We start from the raw sequence: 23,222 nt of genomic DNA on the forward strand, positions 1-23,222 counted from the left end.
GACTCATAAAGCTGTGGATTATGAAAGAGGTCAGAACAATCGATAAGAGAGGTTTTTCCTAATCTGGGTGATGCTTAAGGAAGGTTGGCCAACTGATTTTGTTCAGATAAGGAAATCATGCAATACCATACCTTCTACCACATAACCACATTGCTTGGCACATGGTGAGCACAGAAGTTGCACATGATATGCCTCTATTGTTGGTAACTACACAGTTGCTATTTTTTGGAACTACTGTTATTTAATCTCCCGCACAAACCATGGTATGATGGCAGGGCTCGTACATTTTAATAACCCCTAGAGCTGTGCTTGAGGGAGAAATAATAATTCCTCCTGGTAAGGTCACTCGTGCTAGGTAGGTTGAAGGCTATGAGCCCAATGAAAGGTATTCTTTGCAGTGACTGTTCCTCAGTGAGGTAGCTGCCAAGGCATCTAACCCAAGTGGGGTGGTCATTTAAGCGATGGTGTCACATTAAAAACACTTTTGAGGAAGACAACAAGTAACCACCTCCATTAATTACCCCACAAAATACGATGGACATTGTTTTGAGTCCTTTTGAGTACCAGCAACTTTGTCTGTGTGTCATGCCCAGCAGCAAGAGAGAGAAGGCTTCTGAAGTTCTTCTTCCTTTGACAAAATCCTCGCAAAGCAAAATATAAAGCTGCAGTAAAGAAGAGCAGTGAACCAGTTGGATTAGGGACTTCGAATGTTAGGAAAGAGTTAAATAAAACGGTAACATAAACTATCAAGCGGGAAATGGAGAAAATATGGATACTTTAGGGCTAGGACAGTGGTCCCATAAGTACCCGGCCTGACCTAGAGGTGGTGGTTGTTGTTCGAAAAATATCATTGTATTAGAAAGTATGCAATCTATAAAGCATATGTTTCAAGTTTGAAGACACTAGGTTGTTTAGTATTTGTTTGGCAGCCATCAATAGTAAAGGTTTTCAGTGAATTTGTGAAAATGGAGAAAATTGGTCATCGTTATGTGATACAACACTTTTATTTGTAAGACCTCAGTAGGGAATTCATAAAATCAGTTGGGTTTTCCAACTCTGATGAGTGCATTGGAAAATCAGCTGGATAGGAATGGGATGAGAATCAATTTAAGTAAAATGAAGGTTACACGGTTTCAAGAAAGAGAAATCTACACTATAAATTTAAATTATTTAGCAGTTTGCCTCCATCCAAAACTACCTGAACTGGTAGATTACCCATAATAATAACTGTCACAGGTATAACCAAGTTCATCCTAAAAACAGCAATACTAAAAAGTTTTTCGGGATTCATGCAGTTCAAGTTCATACGTGTACAGTACTGCATGATATCTTCATTTAATTTAAAAAATAGCCTCAAAACAATTGTGTATTATTTTCTAACTGTCAGTTATCTTGGTTGCCCCTGATATGTAGCCAAAAAATAACTCAAACAAAGGTTGGGGGGAATTGATTCTCATAATCCTTACACAATATCTTCAACCTTACACGAGCATTGGAAATCCAGCATTGTAGCCCTTTCACAACCATTATTATGACAGACACAGTAAGAGAAAGTTTAGAGAAATCCCTGGGTGGCCAAATTCCTTGATGGGTGGATGCCCTGGTTAACTGACCTGTTAGCAAACTGAATGTTAGACATATCAACGGAAAAACTAGCAAAATTATTTCTCATGCAAATGCTGAGGTTTTGCTCAGAAATGGATGCTAGGACAGAATCAACAAGCTGACCAAGGCATATATGTACTTGTTCAGAAAATTCATAATGCAAGTTAAACAACAAAAATTTCATTTTCCTGCTAACACTTTACCAACATATTGTCTTAACTTCAACTTGTAAAAAAGAATTTCATTAATCTTAATAAACTGCTATTCTCTTCTGGCCTCTCAATGAATCTTCTGTTAGATGCGGTTCAGGGATTACAAGCAAGGTTTCCCCATCATATTGAATTTTTCATTATAAACGCAATGAAGGTATTATATTGTACAGGGTTGAAGATATCTCCTTCATATATATTTGGCTTCTCATGATCTTGCAAAATACTTTGCACAAACACATTATTCTGGAGCTGCTTCTGTGACAATATGATCAAACTAAGATTAAAATCATGGCCACTTCTGTGCTTGAACGAAATTTAAAAAAAACCTGAATGACAAGCTTAATTGAAATCCAAACAAATACATCAAATGCCAATATTTGACAAATTAGACCAAATCCTACTTCAATATCACTAAGAGGAAAACAGATTTCTTTTAAAACATTTATGAATACACTCAATATTTAATTAGAACATACGTAAACCCATGGAAACAATGTCTATATACAATGATATTTATGATATTTAAGGGCTCAAAATGTGGTCTGCTATATGAGTGAATCTTGGTCTATGTTAAAAGTATGTATAAAAATTACTATACAAGTAATTATTTATAATACAATAAATAACCTATACAAATTTGAAATCACTGCCTAGCACATGATTAAGACTTATGCATTTGGTTTACACCAATACCACAGAAATCCACTAAAATACTGGCTTGATGGGCGAGGGTAGAGCTCACATCATACGAAGCCCTTTGGCATTAGAAGTCAACACATCACAAATGGGGGACCAGTTCGTTGCACCACCAGTAATTCCCCAGGAAAATACCAAAGCTAAAAAATCACACAGCTTGGTTCAAGGTGAGGGCATTGGCATTCATATGGAAATTAACACCTGGGCCTTAGTGAAATACGTCTTTTGCCAAACAACAACTCCTAATAATAAGCTAGTAACCCACCATAATAAGACGTACACAAAAATTAACCCAAAAAAGTTTAATGCTACATAAGTCCTCAGTTTTGCTTGTCCATAATTATGCCAACCGCCAAATGTTATCTTCATCCCAGTAACAGCATGTCACATTCTTTTTACCCATAACTGAGGTTTGCTGAACAGCTTATTTAATATTTGAGAAGGTGTGATTTATAAACATTTGTGCGACTAAAATATAGCACAAATAAATCCTGGCACAATACTTATAAATTATAAATAAATACATATCGTATCTTTGTTAATAATTAATGCAATCACATTGACAATCACAGAATGTTTAATTTCTGACCTGATTAACCTAACTTAGAGGTTGCATGTTCAAAATATGTCCAGGCCTGGTTGTTTACTGATTTGAGGCGATTGTACTAAAGAAACTATCAGTCTTAAATCTGCTCCATTAATGAAAAAAATGTTGTTTTTGTAAAGTGATTACAGGCAACATCAACAGAATAAACTGAGGACTAACTGTTATCTTAGCTGGTACTATTTCAGGTTTGAATGGTTATCCACAAAATAAGAGTCCATCAATGTTATCATTCATCATAGCACAAACAAATAATTTTATAAAATTTGCTTAGATTCCTCCCTCTTTAGATACCATAAAAATTGTCTTAATATTGAGCAACAACTCCAATTGTCGTGACAATGCAGACTTTTATGCCTGCCCAATGAAAAAGCCACAAAAAATAATCGTTTTGATTCATTACATCTCTCAGAGTAGGGACTTCTGAGTGATTCAATGAGAACGCATAATTTAACTTAAATGCTTCTCTTTTATAATTCTTGCCATCATCATTTGATAAAAATTTCTGAGTACAAATTATCAATCTAGGACAAGGCCAAATGTATTTCAGCATGATTCTACCAAAACAAAATTAGTCCAATTTCATAAAAATATCAGCCAAATGAAACCACATTGAAAACAGCTGTACTTTAGCTTATACACTCATTAGTTGTTTTATGCATACCAGCTTATTTAACCTGAATTACTAGAGGAAATATCCTAATTGGTTTAACAAGTGCAACAAAATAAAAAATCAAATACAGGTCACGTTTTTCATAAAATCAATTAGAATAAAAATTAGGTCCCTTAAGATCAACTAAAGACTTCCCTCCAGAAATGGAGGTACAGAATTGGGAAAATAATTAATGTTGAATGTTCATGTGGTGTTAGAGGTCTCCAAAAGTTCAGGCAAATTAAACATACATACATTAAAGTTTATCTGAAGGAGACGACCATTTTTCACAAATTCCAGCACTCCATCATTTCCAAGCACATTGGAGTACTGATATTAATGAAGTTCAAATAAAATTTTCCACAGAGCTTATTTGCTAAGGCCAAACAATTCTCCTTTTCTTCTTTTTATCATCCTCTTCTCCCTCCTTAGGCTTTGTCGATGGTGACTGAAAGGAATCACAAAATCGGTTTTCAAATACATTAATTAAACAAGCACTAAACAGCATATTTTAAAATTACATAATTTTACTATGATGAGGGATAAAATGTCACAAAATTGTAACTTTAGAAAAGAAAAACAAATAGAATAATTACCGCCTAACACTAATCCCACATTCCATTCTATTAAAAATCAATTGTTTAACATGCTAATTGGCCACTAAGTATGTTCCCTTCTTGTATTATTTATTTCACAAATTATACCATCAATTTATTTATGCCATGATGTACCTATATTGGTCTACTTCTGCATTCCTCAATACTTATGCTCAATATATTGATTTTTAATCTATGAACCAGCAGCTTGCTAAGGGTTCTTTCAGTTAAATTCAGTCTTTCCTCCTGCTGTTCCGTATTTCACTATATATTTCTGTGCAAAATCTTTATAATCTTTAAAATAATAATGTGTAAACTGTGTTCCACCATCTTCATGCATGGAAAACTGTACCTTTAGTGTTGCAAATAAGTTTTTCAAATATGCTGCTAATACTTCAGCGATCAGCCTATCAAGATGGGCCAATTCCAAGAGTCATGAATAACAGTCCTTTACCACTGGGTACATCATTCCTCCATGCTTGTAAATATCAGCTCCAAAATGACTTGAAGTAGAAGGCTAAATAGCACCACAGTAATTCTGATAGGTTAAGCTTATGTTGCAGACAGCACACCTTCACAAACAATTGTATATCTTTTGAGCACACTGGCCATCCAACTGACTTTTTTGCCCTTATTCTGCATTTTGTAATTCCCAGATACCCTTCATGAAGCCTATTAAGTATATTTGGTCTAAAGGATTTCAACATTGATATCCTAGACCCTTATAAGATCAACTGCTTGTTTATAATCAACTCTTCGTGATATTTCCAAAATGTCCAAGTTTTATCCCATGTGTTGTATTATAACCAGCTATCTGAACAAGGCAGGGCTAAAATTTTACTTTGAAAAAAGTTTCCTCTTTTAATGTATCTTCATCTTCCAAAACTATTGGATTTCTTGATAGGAGATGAGGAGTGTTGAGATGTTTCCCAGGAATGTAATTAACTGTAAATTTGAAAAACAGAAGTTCCACCTTCTATCAAGAGGGACACAAAGAGGAGGACTGCTCATTTTCTTCTAGACAAGACCTCAACTCCTTGTCATTGGTCCCTGACATTTGGTTTACAACCCTCACAAACTGCTTTGAGTAAATGAAGAGTGAATAAGTGATAATTGGTCCCTGGTGAGAGATGAAATTTTGCTGAAAACATCTTATGTGCTAGTTACCAACCAGTGGCTTCCCTAAATAGGGATTCCATAGATATCCCCAGTGAGGAACCACCACTAGGTAGAGTGATTGAGCCTTGTGGTTGTCACCAATGTGCAAGTAGCTTCCCATGAACAACCACAGGGAGTTTGTGTGCCTCTCAAGTGTATTTCTTGTGAGCTCGCTTCCTATATATGCTGATCCCTGGCTTGGGAATGTTACCCATTAAATCACAATGTAGGATGATGCGTTAGTTTCCCTGATCCCCAGTTCACAATCAAAAGTAAACAATAATAAGGCATTTGTAAGATTTGACAATCATTGGCTTTTCTATTAATAAACTCTGGCCGCAGCAGCTTATAACCCCTTATTAATAATCAAAATGTATTACTTTTTGTTTTATTACCCTTCAAAACAAATTTTGAATAGCTCCTTTCAATTTATTCAGTCACTTGCATACATTATATTTTATGTCAATCACAAGATGAGAAAATTTTTTTTAAAGTAGTACAAATGTGAAGAATAAAATAAAATCCATATTCTTTCAATGTCCTAACACTTCCTGAATTCTTAATGCCCACCTTACCAATAGCTACCCATTTATGATTTGGGATGCAGTCTCTCGTTCCCATCTTTGTTTTTCAGTATGCTGCATTTCATGACAGAGGGTGGAATGAGTCTCAAGGTAGTGAGTGCCTCATCCAACATCACACCCAAGTCTAGATGGACTAACCCCATCTTCACCTTTTCCTTACTCTTTCCCCTTTGAGGTCCTATTTCATCTTTTGCACTTGCAGTCCAAGCTCATACTAAAACTGCTGACCATTAAATTTGAAAGCAAAAAAGTTATCCAGGTCCTTTCAATCCTGTTACTTCTGAGAACCCTAAGCCTCACCAAAAATGGGTGATATTTGGGCTCCAGGGCTTCCTGGGAATCAACAGGCAGCACAGGGAAATGAAATGAGTCCCAAAAGATGAATGGGTGCATTTTAAAAACCATAGTGCTTAGTATAAGGTGGATTATACCCACACCTATCAAACAAAAAAATCAGGAGGATTTCAGTGTATTTTATAAAGCTAAAGTTTTTTCAATTTAATTTGACCATTATTAGCTACTACAATCCTAGAAATAGGCTAAGTGTTCTTTCAATATCCTACAGAAAGCATTTTTAGCTGAACTTAAGTGAACCTGTCAATCACTTTAAAGATCATTCCTAATGCATTAATTACAAATCACATACTATATTTGGTGTGATTTACCATAAAACAGGAATGCTGTGTCACTTTTCTTTCACCCTTATCGATCTGCAGTGAAGGATAATTAATTGTTTCATAAACATTTGACACCAATACTGATTTTTCCTCATAAATGAGCCAGTAGTGTATACAAATAAGAATTTGTTTCACTATCTGGTTGACGACTAGGCAATCGGAAACTCCCAATTTATATTTGAAAGTTAATTTCAATTCTCCTTTTCCTTTTCAGGTACCCACTCTGTTATAATTTCATTTCTTAGGGGTGAATAAAAGAAAATGTAAGGAAAAAGATGGATATAAAAGATTAAGCAACTCGGAACCAATTTTAATGTTCTTTATGGTTATAACATCAAGAGATTCCCTTTGTTATTTGGCAAATTCGTCAAGTTGAAGGTCGTTTTAATATATACTGATCAAAGCGTTATATTACACCCCGGAAAAACGTTCCAATAGAAAATGTTACCTCCGATACCGCCATAGGCCTCTTCAGTTTTATAACAGAACTTGATTTGCTTTCGGTATCCGATATTTTGGGAAGTTCCACAGGCTTATTTCGACTTTCTTCGTCAACTTTTGGTCTTTTCCTGCGATCGTTGATGATGATGTGGTCCAAAGAGTCATGGGATTTATTTGAATCGTGTTTTTTGTGTGATGGCTGCACATCATGTCTAGAAATGCTACTTAAGTTCGCAATCCTGCTGCCAGCACTACTTTCGTTATCAACAGTTTTGACGTTCCTGAAATGCATCATTAATTATCAAGACCTAATTTTGCTGAGAAAATGCATTTTTAATTAACATTCTCCTATTTCATGCACGTTTTCTTACCTCTCCGTCTTCTTCCGAAGAGAATTTAACATTTTGCCTCTCCTGTTATCACTGTAGGTTCTCTGTGGTAAAGGCAATACTATTCTCTGAAACAAATCAACTAACTGATATTTGTCCAATCCTTCTAATAGCTGTTTTTGCACACATCTCTGGAATGGAAATTAATTCTTTGAGGGGCTGCACTAGGCACAAACCGACGATGCCGCCAGTTACTATCATCACAGGATAACCGCTACTCTATACTTCGAGAATGGTAACAGAAACTTACAGACAGAAGTATTTGTACTAGCTCCTCTCGTGATAATAGCTCCGGATATAGTAAATTGCCAACTTCGACGGCACAGTTTTCCTCAGCAGCCATCACTTTACAATTGTAAACACAGCACCAACCAAATACGAAACGATAAACGGCTTACCATATTGTTTCACAGAATTACCGGCAAAGCAAAATCACATTGCGAACCAGATGACGAACGATGTGCGGCAAGTGAATAACCGCTTCATTCAAAATCTAAAAATAGTTTTACTTCTACGTATAGCATATGCATTAGTTTAATTAATGCGTCAATATGAGTGTATATGTTTATAGCTTACTTTGAATATCTCAAGTAGTTTTCGCCTCATTTAACGAGGTTCCAAGTTTTTTCCTAATTAACCCTTTGAAATAGTCGATGATAGTATTGAAATTGAGCTACTTTATTTATGACTGAAAACTATCTGGCTCAATAGGGATCAATGAGCTGAAATCAATTTTGGAGATTTTCAAGACTTGAGCTGCCCAAAATGAAACCCTCTCTTGCTAACTTGTGTAAGCAAAGGATTTCCATTTCCGACGTAGTGTTTGAGTCACTTTTTGGAGAATTGCTTGAGAGGTAAATGAGATCGTGCAATGCATTGCTATTCAATATTTTGCAACAGCAAGAATGAAAGTGTCGCTGACTTCAGACAAGAAATAGACTTGATCGATCAAGTTCCTAAGAAGGCGTTCATATACACCATCTTGGAAAAAATCTAACAAAACGCGACCTATTTAAGATATTCTGAAGAGTCTTCGTGATGGTCTGTTGCACTGAAGGAATAACAAGAAGTTTGGAGATGAAGTTGTGACCAAGAGCGATAGAGCCATCCCCGAATCATCGAAAACTCCTCGACCAGCTGAATGAAAGGAAGAGTAATGGTGAACATAATTTGGTAAGTAGTAAGGTTAACTCCATCCCCTCAACCGTCAGTGTAACAAAAAATAAAACTTCGTCCTCTGTATCAACAAAATGTTAGAGGTTTGAGGACGAAATTAAGTCAAGGTATGTGATCATTTATATAATTGTGTTCCCTGATTGGTTTACACCTAATGTTGGGTCCTCACAGCAGGAGTTAAAATGTTTTATCGTCATGAGAAAAAAGAAGTCATTTGTCTGGCAGCAAAACTGCGGGTGGCGTTGTATTGATTGAGTTTGTTGTTCTCTCTTATCTATACAATTAAATAATTATTCACATCCCATTGAATGGTTGTTTGTGGGTATTTCTTTTGAAACCAAGTTTTAATTGGTGGCACATATCTACCCCAAGATCATGTGCTGGATTATTTACTGAGTATTTTAAAAACATTGATAACCTTATTACTTCAAAAAAATCCACTGACATTCTTTTGCTTGGTGATTACAATATTAGTGATATGAACTGTGATGCTAAAGACCCTAAAAATGTTCACCAAGTAAAATCTTGGAAGGGAAACTCCTGTTTGGCACAATTCATTTCTTGTACCTATCTCAAATTAATAATTTGCTTAACTCCCGAACAGAAGGCTAGATCTAGCTCTTGTAATGAATCCTCAGTAATCTCTACAACTGATAATGCTCCACTTGTGCCAGCTGACTTACACCATCCTGCTCTCAACTTAGTTGTACCTTTTGATTTGGATTTATGTCTTTATGAGAAGCATAGACCTAGTTTTGATTTCTCCTAATGTGACTTTACCTCTATTGGCTCGTACCTTGAAGATATTAGCTGGCCTGATTAATTGTTTATTAATTCTGTAAATGAATCTTGCACTATTTCAACAATCTGTTGAATGTTTTATTTTTTATTTTCAAGTGTTTTATTGTGTCATATTTCCAATTATCATTTTGTCATTGCATCTCTCATTTTACATCCATTTGTGTGTTATGGAATGTGAATATTGAATTGGGCATTTGCCTGTAATAAATATAATTAGTATTATAAGATGGTACAATTTTAGTTAGAGGTTGGTGTGCACAGTAGATTACAGCTCTAGAGATAAGTTATTGAAGTTATTCCTCTTACCCAAATTATTAAAAGCGTGTAGGTATATATTATTAATGTATGTATTATGATTTGAAATGGACAGAAACACAATTAGATTATTTCTCTCAATTCCTCTAGGTTATAATTTGGGTGGAGTTGAGGGTATCCAGAGAGGACTGCCCAGGAATCAAGCCCGGATCCTCCGTCAGTACTTTACCCGCTGGACTACCACGACCTCCTTTCAATATGAAAAAAAAACCATTAACATAGTAATCAATCCAATGGTCGGTTTGGTAGGTGATGGTAGAGTTCACCCAGTACTAAGCCTGATGGTGTGCTAAATTCACACATCAGGGTAGGGGGGCCAGTTCCTTTCCCTGTGCCAGTTATGGTTTCCCAGGAAGATCTTATACCTGAAAAATCACATTGCTTGGGTGGAGCTGCAGGTGCCCAGCGACTTGCCCGGGAATCAAACCCAGAACCGTCCTGTCAGTAGTCCAACGCTCTACCCCCTGGACTACTGCGACCTGCTCTTTCAATATATATATTTCTAATTTCATGCCCACTGGATTATTTATAAATAACTAACATTTATTGATAATATCACAGCTAGTGATAGTTTCTGGTTTAAGGTAGGTTAAGAATGGGCACACTGATCATCTCTAAAATAGCTAAATCCAAAAAGACAAAACCTGATACCTCATGCTACCTGCTCTTCAATTCTGAATACTTTTTGCCTATCTACATTTTGTCCTACATTCCTATCGTTTCCCTTCCCCTATCTCACCTGCCTGATGCCCTCCCCTCTATCACAGTCTTCAGTGTTCCATCGCCAGTCAAAATGCTCTGAATCCAAATTTTCTGCACCATTCAAAAACATGTTCCATATTAAAGTTTTCACTAATCTTTTCTTGACATTCATACTTAATGTCCCCATCATCAACTCATTCCTCCTTATTGAGGCTTCTTTACCAAATTGCTATATATCTTCCTAATCATCTAATCCATGGCTTCCTTGTCATTTTCCTATTATTACTACCAATCTATATCATATGCTCTATGTCTAACCATACTGGTAAAATATCTTTAACATCTTTATTCCATCTCTCTTAAGTCTTTCCTAGTTCAATTATGAAATTTCCTGATGCATCTTTGATAATATGCTCTGATTTTTGCAGCATACATCTTGACAATGCTTTCCCCTTCCTGAACCAACCCCAAAGGATCAAAACTACCATTGGCAATATCCCTCTCTTGGAACTGATAATATTACATATAAGCGTTCACATAAACAAAACTATCACTTGACAGATGCCATTATAGGCCATGAACCTTAGGATGCTTCAGAAGTAAATTCCTAAAGTTTGCCATTCTATATCCTGTTTTGGGAATTCCAGTAATACCTAAAAAGTATTGCTTTTCCCCCATTGAAGCTCGAAACCACCAATCTAAATATCTTCCGCAGTTGATTATGCAATAAAATAGTTTCATTTGCATCTGTCATGCTAGTTAACACGTCTATAATATTTCACTAGGATAACTCTAGGTCCAATGCAGCAACCTATGTTTAACCTGTCTGCCATAAGAAGACAGGGGACAATAGCACCACAGTAAAGGTATGGAGGTAACCTTGGCCAAATATTGCCTAACTTCAGTGTTTTAATTGGAACTTGAATTTCAATATTGCTACATGCTGGCTCTGGTTATGTGGTGCTCAATGTTTAAATCTTGATTCTAAGTGTAATTTAATGAAAAAATAGTACGAATAAACTAAACCTTGTATCTCAATTTTGGGAAATCAGTATTACTTTCCAGAAGTAATGATGGTTTTGCTAATTTTCATGCAAGTATGTCTCTACTGCATATGACTGTACTATATCTTTGCACTTTTCTCTAATTAAAAAATTATTTTCAATGATCATAGGGTTGATATGGCATCTCTGATCTCTTTGAAAATTGAAGTTTTCACTCATGCTGTATTAGTGCTCTTACTGTGGCAGGATGTAATGAAGTTGTTACATTGATGACATACATTTTATTTACTGATGTGACAGATACAGGCCAAATTCTGTAGGCTTCTTTATTACACCAATATGTTTTGTAGCTATAGAATTCAATGACAAATAAAATTTTATCATATGATAAAATACCTTTTTACATTTGGGAAAAGTACTTGCATTTGTATCCAATACTTCACTTGACTCATGCCCATTGAAAATTTTCCTTGAGTAGAGGAAATTTATTTGTTGGCACACTTTAATGCTTCTAAATGTATTTTTAAGATCTATTGTTTATTCCTTTTGTCCAAAGGAATATAATATATCAAGAATACTTTAAAATGAGTAATAGCCTGCAAGTCGCCCAAACATGATATTCTTGAGTACACAGTTATCAACAACAGGTCTTTTCAATGTTTTAACTTCCTATGTAATATGATGCATCCACTTATAGAAAACAAAATGTCAAAAATCACACAAATTATTAAAAATACAATAACAAGTAGACACAAATTACAGTGAACAAAATTAGAGCAGTAATTAAACCAGCAAATTGATACTGAAAAATTCCCTGAGTTTCCTTTATACATAAAATGAAATTCTTACATAAAAAATCACATAATTTTGCATCACTACCCACACAATTGACTGACTTTTGCCTCTCTACCTACTCCAACCTTTTAGAGGACATTTGATTCCTCAATGGTACTATAAAGATGAACTTCCTTCACTCTAATTAATGAAAAACCATTTTCTTATACATTTTAGGTAGGTATAACGGAAGGACAATGAAAAAGCAGTTATGACAATTTATCTCTTCAAAGCTGTGTGTGTATCTATGGAAATGTACTCTCATGTTTAAAACCTAATAATTCTTGAGACACAACCAACTTTGATATGAAATAATCAATCTACACAAATCATATCTATTCACAGTAATCTCAGCACAAATACATTTTATAAGACTGCTTTGGGTGAAGAAACTTTTCTAAGCTCTTGCATTCATATGTAATATCATTTGCTCAACATGCACACACCTACACATACACACAAAATATCATCCACTCAAACAGAAGTGCGCTAAAATACCACTTCAAGATTCTAAAAAGGATTCTAATGATGACAAAATAGATAAAAGTAACAGTCTTTTGGATGCCTATAATTAAATCTGAGAAATTCATCCCAGAATTAACTTATATAAATTTAAATTAAATAGTTTTAAAAAAATTGGCATTACTTCAAAATTTAAGAGCCCCGGTATATGTATTTGAGTAGTTGGACATTTTAGCACAAACGTATACCACAGAGTCACAAGGACATGGCTCTAAAAGCATAATCATAATAGGTATTTAGTATGTACAATTTGCAGTGTCAGATCATGATACACTTTCAAAATGCCAGTGCAATATTTTTTAACATCAACAGAATGAATAACAGGGATTAGTCATATAATTTATGCCTTCCTAGGCTAATATTGCTCTTACTGCCCTATAAAATCTACAACATTTCAGCTTTCAACTAACAACACTGAAATAAATCGTTAGGCACAGAGAATGCCCAGTCTTAAAAGTAATCATCAGTTACAGCAATTTACTAGTTCTCATTGTCCAAAAATTAATGTTATTTGATCAAGCTTTTTGAATTCCAAAATCACAGAAATTTTGAATTGATAAACTTGTTTTAAAAGATTACCAGTAGCTATCTTGTTGATATTTCCAAAATTTATAAATCTATAACTTCAAGTTGTAAGTCAAAGTATGCTTATAAATTTAATTACACAATATTTTTCATAAGTTACCTTCATGGAAGACATAATTGCCATTAATCCAAGTTAGGCTATTCAACAAATTTAGGTACTCTCAAATTGCACATAACATATTTTTAAAGGGAAATATAAATACCATCATTTGGATAAATACAAAAACTACTGATACAGAAAAAGGATGACATTGTTGAATCTTTCAGTAAACTACACCCTTGCTTTTCATGACTCTAGGAAAAAGCTCTAAAAGATAGGCATTATCAACACTCAAATTTTGGGCCTGCTAGAGCTGAATTTTTTTAACAATACATCTAAGACTTTAATGATAACACAGTAATATAATGAAGTATTTCACAGCATTGATATTTCCACCAAGGTGGGGATGTAGAGTGCAAACAATTACTTCTGCCTTCATAAAGTCAAATCATCCTTCTTCAGTCGCATAATCCTGAATGGTAAATGTTGAATGTTGGCACTGCAGAATAATCATGTCCATCAGCAATACTGCTGTGCTGTCACTACCCTTGTTCATTAAGGCTTTCATTTATAGCTCTCACATTATCGTTTAAGTTCCATTCACTATCACTGGGCACCACCTAATGGAAATAGTATTTAGGCACAAGCCCTTTACTAACGACCACAGAGACATTTTGTTGGACATTGCATTTGGTATTATGATAAACAATGAAATGGGGTCATCCTGATGAATTTTTATCTCTTCCCTCAAGAATGGCGACCTCCACGTCCAGTTACTGTGGTCTGGGCGAAGAGGACTCCTTGATAGGTGATTCCATTAATTTCCATGCTCACGACGAGTGAGCTGTCTGAACCTGTGCGTCCATCGCCTAAAAAAGGTAACAGATAACATATTATAAATTGGTTTACTTACTGTATTCATTTTATGCATGAAACTATACAATTTGCATGATTCTCTTAATTTGCACTGACCGTAGTACAGAGAGAAAAATTCTGTTCAACAGAAATAAATTGAGTCAGGATAGGATTTTGTAACGTGATTTTACTCAAGATGTCGACCCCCCTTACCTCGGCTGGCAATTTTGATGTTAGCTCCAGGATGACCCCTCCCGTTGTCACCCCCGTGCATCCTCATGCCTTCCTCTTCGATGAGCATCCTCTTAGATGGCGGTGGACCCAGCTCACAGAGCTCTTCCTCCTTCTTGACCATCAGTCCCGAGGCCGCCGACTCCATCGCGCCCCTCGCCTGCTCAGCTGCCGCCGCGGCCATCGCCGCCGCCTGCTGTTGGCGACTGACCTCCAAGTTTAGCGCCTCCTTTTGAGGGGGAGGCGGGGGCATGGGGCCAGCCGCGGCGGTCGGGTGCCGGCCCACGCCGGCGGCCGCCACGGCCGCTGACGCCGCAGCTTCCTCGCCGCCAGTGCCGGCCGCAGCCGCGGCCGCGGCGGCTGCGGCCGAATTGTATAGATTCCACAGAGTGAGTCGCGACATCTCCAGGGCGTTTAGAGTTTCGCGGGGTGAAGCGGCAGTGGGCGGAGACGTTGACCCTGATTGGAAGAAAGAAATATGGACTGTAAGACTGGCAAACCCCAGCGACACGCCGTTTATTGAATTTATTTAGTGTGTAGCAGCCATTTAAACATTTAATGTCATTAATAATGGAAGAAGGTACTCGACAACTGAAGCTACTTTTAAAACGAATCAAGCGGGCGACTGATCAATTAAGTTATATAAGAGTCAAAGATTAGTCACTTACTTCTTTGCATAGAACCTCGCACTTATTGAACATCTGTTCATTTTAGCAGTCATTGTGCCCAATCGCCAGCCATCCGGTTTAGTCCAGCAAAAAGTGATTAGTAACTAAAGTACCTTGCTTACTGTTCCATTTGAGGTTTTTGACGTTGGAGGAGAGTATACCGAATCAATTAGGCTCTGTCGGCATTTTACACGGGATTTAGGAAGTAAATCATTATTTGTATCTGTGGAAGCTGAGATGAGCATTTAAATATATTTATCTGACTTTATATGGGCTGTTCTTCTATTTTAAAAGCTAAATATGAGCGGGGTCACGCTTGAACCAAAAGGGGAGATTCATTTTATGAATAGGAGATATAATACTCGTCAATGTATTAATTCATATTTTAACCAATTATTAATACGTTGAGGGTATCACAACAATTAAAGGAATATTTGAGACGATTTCTAATGACTAATTATTTCCTAGTACCGAGAAATCCTTTTTGTTCCCCCTACATCATATCTTTGCAACTTCTACCTGCCCTCCAATAAGTCTATCTCTTCCTTCTCTTACCCCGCTGATCCAGCATTCTTTCCATCACGGCCTTCAACACACTAATACTACTGCCTTTAAATAGTCTCCAAACTCTTTTTTTTGCCTTTTTCGGGTACATCCCAACAACTTCCTATCTTCGCCCAGCATATTTCAAACTTCGTTTGTCTTACTCATTTTCCAGCTTATATTCTTCATTCTTCCTCAAACCCAAATCTCAAAAGCCTATGTTTATTCTCTTGCCTCAAAGACCAGGTTTCAGATCCATAAAGTACTACGTTCCCTATGAAAGCTTAAACTAATCTTTTCTTTATATCTTTGCTTAGTGTACCTTCATCAATGCTCTTCTTATGTTAATGCTTCTTTCACTGAAGTATTTCTCCTAATGCTCCCGTTTGCCAATTTTCCTCTAAAATGCTGCTCAAATACATAAAGAGCTCCACACGTTCTTGTTTATTCCCTCATTTACTGTATAACTACTCGTGAATTTCATCAGTTTTGCTTCTTCTGTGAATTATTTCTCTATTTCGCTGTTGAATACAACTAGAGGCTAGTACGCGCATAGAATACTTGAAAGAATGATTTACTGTATTCGTTAGAAAGAAGTAAAAGACTATCTTTATTTAGCATGAATATATATTGGCCCAATGAATGAGAACTAATTTCAAGAGGAAAATGAAAAAAAAAAGTTTATAACGGACTTGTTCGAATACTTTTCAAAATAAAGCCGCCGATTGTTGATAAATTTCGCATCTCGTGGCATTGTGACCAGGAAGCATAGCGTTTAAAGTAAAAATACGAAAACAATGATGCAATTTCAATCTGTGATCGAACGAAAGTAATGTAATACACTCCAGACGGAAAAACAAAGCGCTCTAAAGACAAAATCAAAGTTGAAATTATCGATGCAAGGCAAGGAGGTATAGCGTGACAACCTATTTTCTTCCGAAATTTATGACAGAGATCACTGAGAGGCTTCGAGAGCTGATGAATGCGGCGACCGAAACTAGAGTCTATTGTCAAATGAGTTCAATGTACTAACACGAATGATTAGCCGACGGAGACACTGATACGTGCCAGAAAATTAATATAGGCTCTTAAAGAACAGACGAACAAGGGGGGCTATTCTCTAAGGATAATAGTAGAAAAAATAATTGCCAAGCCAATATATACGTTCATATTGCTGGGAAACCTGGAAACAATATAACCTAAAACCAATGAAAGAGACGAGAATGCAACTTGTCATCGGTACATGCTCAGCATACATTTGTAAGAGAATATATATAATAAGCGAAAGGAATTGGTGCAGACAGACTCGAGGTAAATTAACAAGAATTTCGCAGTGGGCATCGCAATTTTGGAGTCCAGAAGACCTGTGGGTATCATACAATCAAATGGATCAAGCATATAGTATGAAAATCAATACGAAGAACCCCACCGTACGTAAGGCAGAAGCTGTCCACGAGGAGAATTAGAACAAGTGGAATCTTCACCTTCTTCGGAAGTCTGAGAAGGAAGAAGCTTGGCGGACACAAGTGCGGAATGGCTAAATTAAAAAGTTATTTATCTGGTGAGGAGGTAACTACTAAGTTCAAGGAAATTGCTACAGCAAGAGCGGAAACAGTACATGAAAGCGTTCATGAGGAGTGTGGCGCTAAACGTTTCAGAGACATCGACTGTTGGAAAGGCAAACTGGGGAGAGGGAGGACCTTCGAAATCTGGTCTTATGGTGAATGCTGAAAATTAGACGGGCGATTACATTGAGAGCGGAAGAGCAAAAGAAGAAACGACCATGAAAAGAAGAACCAGACAGGAGGAACATTAACAATAGACAAAAATATAAGGAAAAACACCATGACGAAGCAAAAGGAATGCCAATTTTGTTGGCTACACGAAGAAGAACGAAATATGGAGATAACAAAACGTAAAAGAATGTACTAGAAATGCTTTGGATTGAAAAGAAATGGCGTCAGCTTGTGATCAGATTAAAACACTCAATACGATAACAGGAACTTTGAAATAAAAATGCAAAAGAGTTTTATTTACAGGTGATAGTAGCACTGGAAATGATAAGAATATCGCAAATTACGACGGTAATTCATTCCTCAGTGACAATGCATCATTAACATAGATCTAGCTCCTTCAAGGCATTAGACCCTGACATCCAAATTGTACAATGCTGTCTATGAGGTAGACAATTTTCGTGTAATAAGATAATTAATCAAAATGACATTACTTCTCGTGTTCGCACTTAAAAATATGGCGGAATACTGGATTAAAACTTTTTTAAATATCATATTTTGCTTGATCATCCTTGATGCTGCAGATGGAGGAGAATGGAGGTGAAGGTGAACAATCAATCAATCAAACACAGTTTGGAGGTGAACAATCAATAGATATTCCTTGGGCATTTCGAGGGAAATTATTATTTACGGTATTTTGCCGACAAATCTTTCATCATAGATCAAATGCGTGTATTCTAGGACTCTCTCTGTTGTATAAATGTGATATACGTTATCTATGGGTTGCAACACACTCAATACTACGACTTCGTCACGAAGCTGAAATCGGACTCAGAAGGTGTCTCGGAAGCACAATGAACCTAAAAAGGGAACGCCTCTACTTACCCTGTCTAGAGGAGGGAGGTGTGCTTGCAGAGTTCCGTAATTCTTTGTTCAGAAGTTTGACGTACTCAACCATTCGAGCCTCGAACTCAGAGGGCATCAATACTGGAGCAGCGCCTAAAATATACAAATAGATATTAAGCATCTTTAAGTTTAATATGGATATATTTTGGTCACATGATCCAATCAGACACAATCATTCGTGCTGATTTAGCTCTTCTATCAATATTTCTGTGGACCAATCTCATGTATCTGGGCAGCGCGAAATGAAGAAAAAGAGAGAAGGTACGGGGAGTAAAAGAATGGTCCATTGTATTGTGTGCCTTACGGAATTGAGACTCGGTGCGCTTGTACTTTAACTTTGGAGTGTTTTTAATATTTGCCTTACTAAATGCAGTTTTGTATATTTCCGAAATTTTATCGTTAAGAGGATTGTAGAATGGATTTTATGTCATGTAACTTAAAATCTCAGGGCAAGTTTATTTACACAAATCTGTATGGTGTTAATGACAATAAATCCTTCGTTGAGCCAACCAGGAAAATATTTCACTTTTATATAATTCATTCCTCTTCATAATATTATTATCCTGATTATCCGAAAACATCTAACAGGTTCATAGAAATTCAAATGATACTCGGATCTTAAACGTTCTAAGCACATGTTAGGAAAATTGATCATGTGATATATGCCTTCCCCACTTATAGAAATATTACTTCTCAATTTCTACATTATCACTTTACAAACACTTCCTTTTTAATATTACTTCACACCTTAATTACCTTCCCCCCCTTTGCTCAGTCAACGAGGGTAGCATAAGAAAATGTAACACTTCTGAAGTTGATTTTATTATCCGGAGCGTCATTTCTCCAGTCAAATCCGAAGTATTTTCCCCCTCTATAGTTCTGATACGATTTAATATCGGCTTCTTATCTTGAAGACAACTGTACATATGGGGTAATATCAGTTTATGCCTGTATTCTTAATTATAGCAGAGAGTTTTTAAGTATTATGAATAAATCTTTCTTCTCCATATAACTTTATTGATTCCAATATAAATAAATAAATAAATATTATATATATATATATAGTGGAGTCTTCCTTGAAGAAGACCTCTGAGAGGGCCGAAAGCTCGAACAATTTACCGTTTGAGTGTCCTTTTAAATGTTGCTATTCTATTTGTGTTATATTGTGCCAGCCCATTATATATATATATATATATATATATATATATATATATATATATATAAATATAGTATAAAACCCTCTCAAATTCTCACAAGCATATGTGTGTGTGTGTATGTGGGTCGCAATGGTCTACGGGTAGAGCGTTGGACTACTGACCGGAGGGCCCGGGTTCGATTTCCGGGCATGCCTTTCTGCTCGTGTCTCAGCTATACTCAATACTCCAAGCTAGACTTAAGTTTTGTGATTTTTTGGTTACCAGATCTTCCTCAGAAACCATAACCGGCAAAGGGAAAGGAACTGATCCTGAGGTGTGAATTTCACACGCCGTCGGGCTTAGTGCTGGGTGAACTCTAACATCACCCACCAAACCAACCTTCGGGTTGATTACTGTGCATATGGTTTATATGTATAGAATCTGCGTTTATAAGGAACTTCTATTCCTAGAGGAAGGTGGTTTGGCCACCGAAAATGCGGAATAAGAGTTAGTTTCATTTGTTTCTCTGGGTGTTTGTTCGCTAGCGCTATCTGGCTTCTCCGTTTAAAATATTATTCAAATCCGCAAGAATCTGTTTCAAGATTTATATATATATACACACATGTATATACATTCATTGTTTGCTAATCTACATATACATACATATTTCCAAACAAGAAAAACTTCACGATTCTTTGGCCGAGATATACTAGGTTGCATAAACCCCCGCAGATATCAGTGTAAATTACGTTTCCTTCATTGTATAAGTGGTTAGGACATCGGCCCGGCAGGTCAAAAGGTCCATGGTTACAGTCCCAGACAAAGAAATAATTTTGTACTTGTGATCTGCTCGATTCCGCCTTCCCCACCTGTCCTGTGTTTTCTTTTATATGTGTGTTCCTATCCCTTTTCCTCATATTTATATATGTATGTGTTTAAACCATAACCATAAACACAGTAATCAACCGGAAGGTCGGTTTGATAGGTAATGGTAGACTTCACCCAGTACTAAGCCCGAGGGCGTGTGAAATTCTCATATCAGGGTAGGGGGGCCAGTTCCTTTCTCTGCGCCGGTTATGGTTTCCCAGGAAGACCTGGTACCCGAAAAATCACTTTAGCTTGGGTGGAGCTGTAGGTTCCCAGAGTGCCTTGCCCGGGAATCGAACCCGGGACCCTCCGGTCGGCAGTAAAACGCTCTACCCCCTGGACTACCGGGACCCATGTATGTGTATGTATGTGTGTGTGTGTGTATATATATATATATATATATATATATATATATATATATATATATATATATATATAATATCTTCGAAATGGAACGCTCTTCGGCGACACACAAATATATAAAAACACAGATGTAGATTTTTAGAATATAGAGACACAAAGAAAGGACACTCACAATTTGTTATTTTACGTTTCGACAGCACGGCTGTCGTCTTCAGAATCTGAAGACGACAGCCGTGCTGTCGAAACGTAAAATAACAAATTGTGAGTGTCCTTTCTTTGTGTCTCTATATTCTAAAAATCTACATCTGTGTTTTTATATATTTGTATATATATATATGTGTGTGTGTGTGTGTGTGTGTGTGTGTATGTATGTATGTATTTATATATATCCCATGGACTACAACCTTGACGTGATGGAAGGGTTTGTGCGTTCCGATGACCCCTATAGCTGTGCTGGTGAGAGCAATGAGAATTCCTCGTAGGGTGGCATATTCCAAAGAGGTCGAAGGTTAAGAGACAGACGAAAGGTAGCGTCTGTTCCTCAGTGAGGCGGCTGCAAAGGGGTCTGACCCCAGTGGGGCGGCCATTGAGTGATGGTGTCACGTTAAAACACTATTGAGGAAGGTAACGGGAAAACACCTCAATTATTATTCCAAAGAATATAATGATGGACAAAATAGAGAATATGAGTCCTGGCAACTACGGGACTCGGTCTAATTGGCCGTGCGTCGTGCCCGGCGGCGGGGGAGGCAAGGCTGACGCGGTCGTCAACCCACGAAACTCTTGGAAGGGAAAACCGACAGAAGCAGGACATAAGACACAGAAGAAAATGACCAATTTAGTTAGAATAGGAACTAGGAATGTTAGGACAACGTTAAGGACAGGAAAATATGAGAATATTAAGCGAGAGATGGAAAGATAAAATATATGCAGATATTTTAGGTTTATGCGAGGTGAGATAAAAGGATAGCGGGCATTACTGGAGTGATAGTTATAGAATGATAAACAGCGGCGGGAACGAGATCAAACGAAGGGTTGCCATAATTTTGAACAAATAGGTAGGAAGAAGCGTTGTAAACATAGAACAAGCAACGGATAGAATATTACTGGTAGAGATAAAAGCAGAACCGACGAACTTGGTCAATGGTCAGGCATGCATGCCACCAAGCAATCATAAGATGGCAGAAGTCGATAGGATATACGATCAGTTAGAGGACACAATCCCGTGTGTTTCTGCAGGGCAACATTTGATAGTGATGGGGGATTGGAATGCGACGATAGGTGAAAGAAGAGATGGTGATAAGGTAGGGGAGTAGGGTTTAGGTACGAGTAGTAGTAGTTTTGAGGGGAGGCGACCGACAGCTAAGGTCATTTGCGCCATAGGGGAAGGACAGGAAAGGATGAAGGGTGGAGAGAAACCCGGCGTCGGCATTAGCCTACTCTTTACGAAAGGCGCCAAGGGGTCCGCGGCTTAACGTCCCATCCGACGGACGGCGTACTCACTCAAAGTGCCCTCCACAAAGCACCTCAAGTGGGGATCGAGATACCTCTGAAAAATATTCAACACCGCCGGGATTTGAACCCGCGCCCTCAGGGTGGGAAGCCAGTACGTTAGCCCCCGCACCATCTCGATCCCCGTTTAGGTATGAGGAATGACCGCGGGGAGAAAGCGATTGAGTTAAAAAGCGGGGTTTAGTCATCACAAAAGACGCAGGTATACATGGAAAATGCCAGGTAACTCAGAAAGATATCAGTTAGATTATATTCTGGTCAGGCAAAGATTTGGGAAGAGTGTGATCAATTCGCAAAGCTTCCCGGGAGCAGATGGGGACTCTGATCACAATTTGTTTGCAATGAAGTGTTGCGTCCGTTCCGTTTAAAAAAGAAAAGGCAGGGACGGCGGGTTAGGAAATGGAATGCAGAAGTATTAAATGGATTTACTAGGAAGATGTATCAGCAGGCTGTAGAGAAAATCATGGATGAGGGTAAAGAGCTGAGTACTATCGAGAAAAAATACACAGTACACATCAAAGGGATATCGAAAGCCGTTAATAAAGCCGCATGGGAACTGTTAATGGGAAAAGGGCAAGGAAACCAGGGATCAAGGATGTGATGATTAGAAAGATATATGAGAGAAAAATGGAAGAAATTAAACATGGAGTTAGGCAAAGGAAGTACAAAGAGTTAAATAATAAATTGAGACGGGCAACAAATAAAGAAAAATAAGCATGGTGGTAGACGCTGTGCGCGAATATGGAAAGTTTGCAGAAGGGTGAAATTGGTGCGCTATACAGCAATGTTAAATCACTATCGGGAAGTAAGAAGGG

The 23,222-nt window shown here is 37.2% G+C and overlaps 2 protein-coding genes across 2 annotated transcripts in view; both read right to left on the minus strand.

The window, feature by feature from the left end:
* Positions 1 to 2,120: 2,120 nt before the first annotated feature.
* Positions 2,121 to 8,027, minus strand: LOC139701088 (ashwin-like). Its single transcript, XM_071599667.1, has 4 exons — positions 7,865 to 8,027; positions 7,597 to 7,745; positions 7,233 to 7,506; positions 2,121 to 4,217 (listed from the first exon to the last, which is right to left on the minus strand). The coding sequence occupies exons 1-4, from the start codon at positions 7,955 to 7,957 to the stop codon at positions 4,146 to 4,148; spliced, it is 588 nt and encodes a 195-aa protein (XP_071455768.1). The 5' UTR covers positions 7,958 to 8,027; the 3' UTR covers positions 2,121 to 4,145.
* Positions 8,028 to 11,876: 3,849 nt separating this feature from the next.
* The window catches only part of LOC139697481 (trithorax group protein osa-like), a 477,855-nt gene continuing 466,509 nt past the window's right edge, over positions 11,877 to 23,222 (minus strand). The window contains exons 7-9 of the mRNA XM_071596207.1: positions 18,509 to 18,622; positions 14,662 to 15,138; positions 11,877 to 14,462 (exon numbers count right to left, since the gene is read on the minus strand). Of these exons, the coding sequence (XP_071452308.1) occupies positions 14,341 to 14,462; positions 14,662 to 15,138; positions 18,509 to 18,622 (713 nt within the window). The 3' untranslated portion in view covers positions 11,877 to 14,340. The remainder of the gene's footprint in view (positions 14,463 to 14,661; positions 15,139 to 18,508; positions 18,623 to 23,222) is intronic.

Source organism: Hetaerina americana, unplaced genomic scaffold (assembly GCF_022747635.1).
Source record: "Hetaerina americana unplaced genomic scaffold, ioHetAmer1.1.p SCAF_1, whole genome shotgun sequence".
Classification (NCBI taxonomy): Eukaryota; Metazoa; Arthropoda; class Insecta; order Odonata; family Calopterygidae; genus Hetaerina; species Hetaerina americana.